Here is a 9,536-nt window from a genome sequence, read left to right as displayed (position 1 = left end):
TATGGATGAATTTGTATATTTGAACGAACAAGCAATTATAATAGCTTGAAGTGAATTATTAATGAAAACTCCCGGGGAAATGCGTTCGGGAGAAGGGCTCCCAATCAAAAAGTTTAGGGAAATTTTGCGCTTTTTTTCGATTATTATCATTACTAACGGCAAGGGAACAAAATTAAATCAAAAAAGGAATGATATTCCTGGAACTTTTTGATTAGGAACGTTTTTCCACATTTCCCCGGGAGTTTTAATTTTTCATTCATGAATAAGCTGAATAAGTATAAACAAGTCTTGATATGCACAAAATGTTTATAGAAAAACTTCATAAATTAAAACTATTCAAGTAAAAGCATTTATCTACTATTTTTCATGCATATCACCCAATATCACTCCTTTAATAAACAATTTAAATTGCAGAAAAAAGTGAAAAAGGCTTCTTCTTTCAGAATATATTAAAATATGTAATTAAAAGGATTTATAAAAATGTCATTGGCAAAATCTGTTACAAATTTATTTTTTCATTAGAATTTATTGAATAATTCAAATTCTTTTTAAACTTCTAAGAGATAACTTGGAACAAAAAAGAACTTCTGCAATGCTGCAGTCTTCAACTGCTACAAGTTCCCCTTCAGAAAAAGCCATTAAAATAGTTTAAGCTTAACAAATCTTGCATTTATTTCAATTTTATTATAAACAAAATGTTTTGATGCGTTTATGAATTCAATCCTTGGTTCACGCTTTTCCAGTTTTATTGTTCGATCGATGTACCATTTTTTAACTTGATGTGAAAAACTAATGTCAATTCCTAAGTGCTGCATTCCAAGTTAGTCTTTAACAATGTTAACTCGTTGCTCAAAGTATATCACGTCAATAGTAATTACTAATAAAGAAAATGTTCTATCATATAATATATGGTTTCCCTATTCCCTACGTATCACAAGAACTCATTAACTTTTGAAGTCACTTCATTACTTTTACGTACGTAAATAAATTTTTAACATTTATGGACTAGTCGAATTTGATCCTCACTCATAACTGTTACATCAACCAACTAATTTAAAATAAATTTGATGAAAAACTAATTGATTTATTTTATCTGTTAATATTGGAAAGAAAAGCTTTCAGTTCTCTGGTAAATTTTCTTATTCGTAAAATTATTTCTCCAAATAAATTCGTATGTGCTTGCTATAACCAACAAAACTCAACCCTTTTATTTAAACAACAAAACGATAACAATATAATTTCCCATATTGGCTTGCGACTAGCAAATTTATTTGAAAATGAAAGATCATAAACTAAGTTTCTTGTTTCTTTCCAAAAGGATTAATTTTCGATAGCCAATTTGTAGATGGTGAGTCTCTGTAAAAATAAAGAATATAAAATCAATTCAAATAAGATATCTAAAAGTTTAAACTTCATCAACTCACAATTGCAATGCTTCTGTCTCATCTCCTTTGCCCTCTTCAACGCCACCAGCTTCCTTAATTCCAGCATTCTTAAGTTGTTCAATTAATTTAAGACGAAACTCGACTTTATGTGGTACAATTGGATTCTCAGCTCGAATTTGAGCCTGTAGTTTTCTAAGAGCTTCTTGGTAAGTCAAACCATACCAGTCAATTTCTTCAGGAGTGTACTAAAGAAAAAAAAAAAAAAAACACAAAGAAGAGGTATGAAAACTTTAATTTTGTGGTGGTTTTGAATGTTTCTTACCGCTTCTAGATATTTTTTGTATTCATTCAGAATTCTCTTTTGTTCAGCTGGATTTCCACTTAAGTCTGGACAACCATTTAGAAGGGCTACCAGAATTTTTCTTTTCAACTTGAAAGCCAGAGTGGATCGCAAATCACAAGCAGGATTCTATTAAAAGAAAAAAAAAAAAAACAGAAATAAAAAACTATTTCATAAAACTACAAGACTAATTTAATTTGTGAATTTACTTGAAGCTTGTAAATTATCAGCAAATTTCTGTTTCATAAAGAATTCGAATAGACTAATAACTACAAGTATCGTAGACTTGTAACTACAAGCAAATTTTTTACAAGAGTGGTGCATAATACATTATAATCAAGAATCGTCTCCAATATTTTGGGCGTTAGTGACAGTAAACATTCTACTAGTTTTGTTGACATTTAATGGAGGACATTAGGTATTTAAAGTACAATAAGAATGCAGTCTTTTTTAATTTCTATGATGCCAAAAAAGGGATTGGTACTAAAATAAATCTTGCTTGCCTAGTGACAAATCTGTATGTATTCATCTCTAAGCAATTAGCACTCAAGATAGAAGCTTTTCAAAAGATTCGATAAAACACCTGAAAACAGTTTTTTCAGATGATCAATTAATTTTTTAAGCACAAAATACAACAAGATTGAATTTAGTTATTTTTCCTTAAAGATTAATTAATTTTTTAGATGAAAGTTGCAATAAAACTATTGTTTGAAAAAAATATTTTTTTTTTGAAAATGTGTTTTTCCAAATAATTTCGCAACATTTTACCATTAAAAAAAAGAACAAAACAACATTGATTCATTTTTAAAACTCAATTTGATTTTTGGTATATTTTTTTGCTCAAGAAACATAGACTTTTATATAGACTTTAATAATATTGCAAAACCATTCTTTAAAAACCAAGCCCTTAGCTTTTAAAGCCAAAAATGTTAATTATTTTGAGCGAATATTCATCATAATCAGGGAATGATTTTCCTAAAATTGCTTTTTTATCTACGTTATAGTAAGAAAGTATAGGCCCCTATTGCGAGTGTCTTTTGCCTGTCGATAGACGACTTTTGTCGAAAATTGAATATCGAAAATGAATTTTAGTGTCGTGAGAATTCTATTGTGAACAAAATTTTTGGTTTTATCGTTCGATCTTTTTCGTTTACAATTTTTCTATAGACTCAAATCGAGTTCATAGTCGCACAGATATTTATCGATTCAATCGACTTTTTTCGCATCGAAAGTTAAACGACACTCGCAATAAGAGCCATAGATTTTATACAAACACGATTCATGTCCCCCTGATTCCAGATGCATAGATGTTTTTAATTTTGCCTTTTTTACCCGTTAGTGACTTTTTTTTACTCATCAGTGGCTTTTTTGTCAATTTTGTTTGTTTTTGTATGCCTTTTTTTAGTACATTATTGCTTTTTTTTAAATAGAAAAATATCTTGAGTCTAAATTTCTATATACTGGTATGTACCGTAATAGCTTTAATTTTTTTTCACTTCAGTGCTAATTATAATATGGCCGTAATATAATCTTAACCCCTTGTAACCCAGGATAGTAGATTTTAAAATTAATAATGTCAATTGACAGGCCTTCCCCTATAATATATAATAAAACACGTATTTAAAAAAATTAATAAATTCATTATTTACTTAGTTATTTCGATATTTAGGGAGTAAAAAAATAAGTTTAAATATTTTTTTTTATATAAAAATGCAAAAACTCAAACAAAAAACTATCAAATATTTATTTGTAGGCACTTTCCTAAAATCCAAATATAAAACCCCGTTGGTTTATTCAGAAAAACTATTTTTTTCTGAATTTCGTAGTATTTACACAAATTTGCTTATTTTCAAAAAAAAAACCCAACTTTCAACATTAACTGCCAATTAAAAACTATTGGTGCCATTTATTAGAAATATTGCGCACTATTTCGATAGAGCTATACTTAAAGATTATTTTAAAAGCTTCAAAGGGAAAAAAATATAGTTTGTACAGCTTTTGTGCAATCTTTTTCGGTATGTTACAGAAATGTCACATGGGGCTACAAGGGGTTAAGAAACAATTTTTTTTTTTTTTGAATGAACACATTAGAAACAGAAAGTATAGGAAGATTGATTAGGTACTTTAAATTTCTAAGGGCCAATTTTTCAATAGTCAGATAAACCTTAGATAGAGCCTAGGAATTGGAATAAAAGTTTTTTTTTTTTATATTGACATTTGAATCATTTATTTTCAAAACATGATAAGTCCATGATTTCAAATTTTTCAGGAGAAGAAAAAAACGTTCTATTTTCTTTTGTTAAGTGTGGCTTAATGTATAAAAAATATATTTTGTAGAACTTTTACCTAGCTACATAATATCGTTTGGTATTTACTTTTTGGATCGCGATAGTTCAAAATATAAAAAATAAAAACGATTTTGGACTTATCATACTTTGAAAACAAACGAATGTGAATTTTGTTTTAAAATTAATATGAAAATTTTTTTAAAGCAGCAGACTATCAAACAATTGCATTTGGGAATAGAATATAATGTTTCGAGTAGTTATTTTACTTGAAAGACGCTTTCAACCTAAGATTTTGAGTCAATAGTCAGCTTCTTTATGTGTAGTCAATTACTCGTAAAAAAGTTGCTGTTTATTTTCAAATGATGATAAGTCCGGGAATTTTATCATGTTTTGACAATAAAAAAAATTTTCGCTTAGTTGTAAAATCGAATATAGACTGAGTAGATGGTTCATATTTTGAAGGCAGGTGTGGTTATACCCCAAGAACATATTCAGTTAAAAAAACGAATTTTGAAAAAAAGTGGACTTATCATGTTTTGAAAATAAACGATTCATTTATTCTTCTGATAGGTTAACTGACGATTGAAAAATCAGGACTATACAATTTATTTTTTTCTTAAGCATTAAAATAAATTTTAGAATTTTCTTCGATCTTAAACCCAAACATTTTCGATAATTAATGTCGTTTTCGATTGGCTCTCCGGAAGCGTCCGGAATCATTCAGAAGCCTTCTGAAAGTGTTTTATTCGCACTATTATGACAGACAGAACGCTTCTGAAAATAAAAATTCTCTTCTTGATTTCAAAACAGAATTCACTCAAAATCACTAATATTTAAATAAGTAAACGTCAAACCAAATTTTCTAGCAGAAAAGCAAAAAATTTTTATTTGATTATTCACCAATACAGATAAAATTTCAGAATTGAGTGGAAGCGATTTAAACTGTTTTATTGGATTTCAGAATGAGTGAATCCTTGAGTTATTCCAATCGAAAACGACATAAGTAGTTTTGAAAGACTGTAAATGTTACATTTATTTATTTTTATTTTTAAATCTTTTTTTTTTTTCAAGGACACGTATTAGGAAAGTGTTCTGTGCAAGTTTTCAAATAATATCAACGAAAATGAATGATTGAAAATTCAATACTGTTTTCAACTAGTTGACTTAAAATGGTTGAACAAATAAATACTGATAACATAACGAAGAAAAAATAACAAAAATAATAAAAAATTATTAAAATTATTTTAATTTTAAGTGGAGCGATTGAATATAATTCAATTTTAAAGTTCAAGCGAAACGCTTTATAAATTTGGAGTTGAGGTCACTTAAACTTTAAAATCAAATAAATACTGTAAATAATGGCGACAATAACTTCAGACTTCTCTCCAAAAAATTGAAGTGAATAACTTCGACAGTTCTAAATCGCTCATTTAAGAAAACTTTTAAAAGCTGTTGGTAGTTAAATATCAGGCTTTTTTATTTAATAAATGCCTTGTTTGCTTCTTCTTAATTTTTTAGTTCATACAAATCTTTTTCTTGGTTATTAGTCTATTCGAATTCTTTATGAAACAGAAATTTGCTGATCATTTACAAGCTACAACTTAATTCACAAATAATAATCATTAATCTATTAGTTTTATTTTTTGGGCCCAAGACCAAATGTTCAGTTAGACTCACCTTCAACAGATAATGATCGAATCCTTGACATTCATGGATTAAATTCAATGTCCTTTCAGTCACCACAGTCGATATATACTGGTCCAATACCTGAGAGTGCACAACAGACCTTTTGAGAACCGGCACCCAGAAATGTGGAACCCTCCTCTTGTGTGGATTGCGTTTTTGGAAGCCTTTGACAATAGCCTCTCCACCCCAAATACCCTCATTGGCCTCGGGTACATCAATCAATGGCAGTGCTTGATCTTGGATAGGTTTGATTTCACCAGTTATATCGTCACGCTCCCATTCGCCTTCTTTGGGGATATAATGAACGGCGGCGGGTTTTGTTAATTTCCATTCGCGCCAGAACTTCTTATAGGCTTCGGGAAGTTCAGCGCCAAGACCTTTCTCGAAACGTGTTGGTCGCTTGAAGCCATGAAGGAGCTTCGGTCCCTGGATTTTTTTAAATTTATTACAAAGAAATTATTGCGTCACAAAAAGTCTGGAAAAATATTTTTAATGTTTTGATGTAATTTACCTGAGATGTGGCATGTGCCATGATTTATATGATTGGATTAGTATTTAATTCACGACTTTTTAATTTATTTTGTAATTTTTAAAAAGACAAAAAATATATCTTTTCTGATAAAAAATAAATTCACAAAATTTATAAATTCAAGAAATCACTCTGACGTCTGAGTACTGACAGTAGAAAATCACGTTTTTTGACATCTGCAACAGGGATGTGATGGAGTGCTGCCAATTGCAAGTACAAATTTAATAAAATAATTTTTCGGCTGTTTTGTGATGCGTTTTTTATGAGGTGAAAACTGAACAGTGCCCTTTGTTCTTTGTTTTCAAAAGTGATGCGCGTCAGTTTACAAAAGTGACGCGCATCAGTTTTCAAAAGTGACGCGCATCAGTTTTCAAAAGTGACGTGCGTCAGTTTTTAAAAAGCATAATACCACCCATATGACTGACTTTGACCATCATGAGATTCATCATAATATACATAATTATTTAATAACTGTAAACTTACCAATTTTATCTTTAACAGTTACAGATTATTCTCATTTGTCAGCTATTACATGAAGCCTCAAGAGGCGCGCCTCTTTTCAAAACTAATGAGTGCAAAAGAGAAAGAAGATAAAACAAAAAATTATCCGACCGGAGAGTCGTGGGCCAAAATTCTGAGACTCTTTTTTGACGTTTCTTTTTCCACTCTTTCTTTTTTCAACATTTCCTTTCATTTCTTTTTGATTCTCAGTGGAATACAACAACAACAATACTTAAATCAAAAGAGAAGTGTCAAATTTGAGTCTTTGACTCAAGAGGCATCGTGTAATAGTACGCGCCTCACAGAATAATTATCAAAAGAAAATTCGAAAAAAGAGTCAAGCCTCTTGAGGCTTCGTGTAATAGCTGACTTTGATAGAAAAATGTTAATTTTTTCAAAATACATATTTTGACTATTGTAATAATGTGTTTGTTTGTTTGTTTGTTCTGATAAGCTTAGTTTTTTTTGAAATAACTACTGTTTTTGAAAATATAAAACAATTTTGAAATTAAAAAAGAGGTTGTCAGTAAAGCCGGTTTACGGACGATGATTTTACGTGATAACGTCGTCAGAAAACAGGTTGTGTGCTTTTGTTTAAAATGAGTCAATTGAAGCGTTTACTTATTTCAAACAATCATAATTTACAAGAATAAGCTAAAAAAAAATACCTTTTTTTATTTTCTCATTATATTAATTTTTTTATTTTAAAAGCTTTAAAAAATATTATGCAATTTAAAAGCCAAGTATTTCTTCTTAAGAATAAAACCATTCTTAAATTTGTATGCTCAAAAAGTATAAAAATAATTTATTGAAAACAATCATTTTCATCAAAAAAAGCAAAAAAAACATGAATTTTTATCTTCCCACGTCATTAATTCCATTTTTCCCCTAACAACCCATACAACCCATACCATCTGAAAGCTTATTGTCTTAGCTCAAAATATATATATCAATCAGGTCTATGAGACATCTACAAAAAGAGCTAGAATTTTTTGAACTCGATCAAATTTCATTAAAAAAAGCAAAAAAAAAACATTTATTTTTATGTTCTCACGCTATGGAATCAATTTTTTTGTTTGACAACGTAATAAAAAAAACTATACCATGTGAAAGCCCTTTCATATGACGTATCAATCTTATTTCAAAGATGTCTTGTCTACAAGACAAGTTCGAATTTTTTAAAGTCAACCATGTCGAATTTCCAGAGATTACGGTACTTCCCACACTGGTGGCTGTTCGGGGGGCAACAGATCTCCACTGGTGTTTTGAGGTTTTTCGCAAGTTTCTTGATTTAACATTGTGTAGCTTGTAGTTAGTCTACCGTTATGTGTGATATACCAAATGAAAGGTAATTGTATCAGGATACTCATAAAAGTTTAATCAAATTTCTATCTGCTCTAGATCAATAGTTATAACCTGTTGAATTTTAAAATTTTATTTTACCGTTATCTCAAAATTGTGTTTACGAAAATCATTGAAACTTCGCACACATTTAGTCGTGGTCATCTTTCATTATTCACGATCCTTTATTCTTGTATCTATCTATTTAAGAAAAAAAGATAAAAATAAAAAACGATGAAAATCGGTTGAAAAAGGTAAAAAAACGTGTTTTTTTAAAACTTGTTTCTTCCGTTATTCAGTCAAAACTCACTAAACGATATGAATTGTTTGCACGCATAACCTACATGTCCTATAAATTTGAGATTTTTTGAACGCTCCAACAAAAAGCTAAAAATCAAAAACTACCCAAAAATACCCCTAAAAAACATGGTGTTTTTCAAAAATTCATATTTCAAAACGCAGAGTGTTGGAAACAAATCTGTATTAGACGCCTAATTTTGTTTCCCTCATCTTTCACCTGGCACCTTTAGCATTGTCAAAAAAAAATTTCCCTACGCAAAATCATCATTTTGTCATAGCCCCAACACGTGTACAATGTTCAAACAAAACGTTATAGCTTAGTTTCAAAATTTTTTAGAATTTTTTCTTAAATACAGTTATTCTTAAATTAGTCTCATCTATCTATAGCAAAGAAAATCAACTCTCTACAACTTTGCGTTTAGATCTTAGCCCAAATTTCATCTTTCCGTTTTACCCCTGTTTACTCTATTAAATGACCGAATTTTTAAAAATAATTCATTTGGAGTAAGCTTTAGGTTATTATCATTCAAATAAGCTATAGAAGACTTTTGTATCTCTATTAGATTATTTTGAATTGAAATTTTTGCCGCGAGAGTGTAACGTTAGAAAATGGCGTCACTTTTTTGTGGTGGCTGCCATGGTTCATCGATTTATAAGACGTTATCACGTCAAAGTTATAACAATATGGAAAGATATGTAAGTTTATTGAGTTAAACACCTTATTGGAAGAAAATATTCAACTACTAAATTGATTTTGAAGCAAATTCCCTCTGAAGCAATATCCAACCTAAAACTTGTAGATATCCTTTAACAACAAGAAGTTTTTAATTTTTTAATCTCATCGACTGATCACTTTGAGCTGGTATAGAGCTTTATGTATTAGAACAAAAAAAAAAAAATTAAAACAAAAATCTTGTAAACATTTATGTAGACTTTTTTTTATTTGTACACATTTTATTTATAAAAATATTCGTAGTTTCTAAATAATTAAGTAATAATTATATAAAGCATAGAATAAAATATTAAACAAAAAAAAAAAAAAAATCAGCTAACATTAATTAAATTTTAGTTTTATTCTTAGAATTTGTTTCTTGTATAGTATATAATCTAATAGCATTATACTTAATTAAAAAATAATAATTAATATTTATATATAAAAAATTACA

General features: G+C 28.9%; 1 protein-coding gene across 1 annotated transcript; it reads right to left on the bottom strand.

Annotated features, from left to right (window-relative positions):
* Positions 1-1,235: 1,235 nt before the first annotated feature.
* On the bottom strand, positions 1,236-6,390 carry LOC129906148 (39S ribosomal protein L28, mitochondrial). Its single transcript, XM_055981799.1, has 5 exons — positions 6,211-6,390; positions 5,691-6,125; positions 1,708-1,854; positions 1,425-1,630; positions 1,236-1,356 (listed from the first exon to the last, which is right to left on the bottom strand). Exons 1-5 carry the CDS (start codon positions 6,229-6,231, stop codon positions 1,293-1,295), a joined length of 873 nt encoding a protein of 290 aa, XP_055837774.1. The 5' UTR covers positions 6,232-6,390; the 3' UTR covers positions 1,236-1,292.
* Positions 6,391-9,536: the final 3,146 nt, after the last annotated feature.

The sequence above is a fragment of the Episyrphus balteatus genome, chromosome 1 (genome assembly GCF_945859705.1).
Source record: "Episyrphus balteatus chromosome 1, idEpiBalt1.1, whole genome shotgun sequence".
NCBI classification, from domain to species: domain Eukaryota; kingdom Metazoa; phylum Arthropoda; class Insecta; order Diptera; family Syrphidae; genus Episyrphus; species Episyrphus balteatus.
Note: the sequence above shows the minus strand (reverse complement) of the source record. Positions and strands in the feature narration are given on the sequence as shown.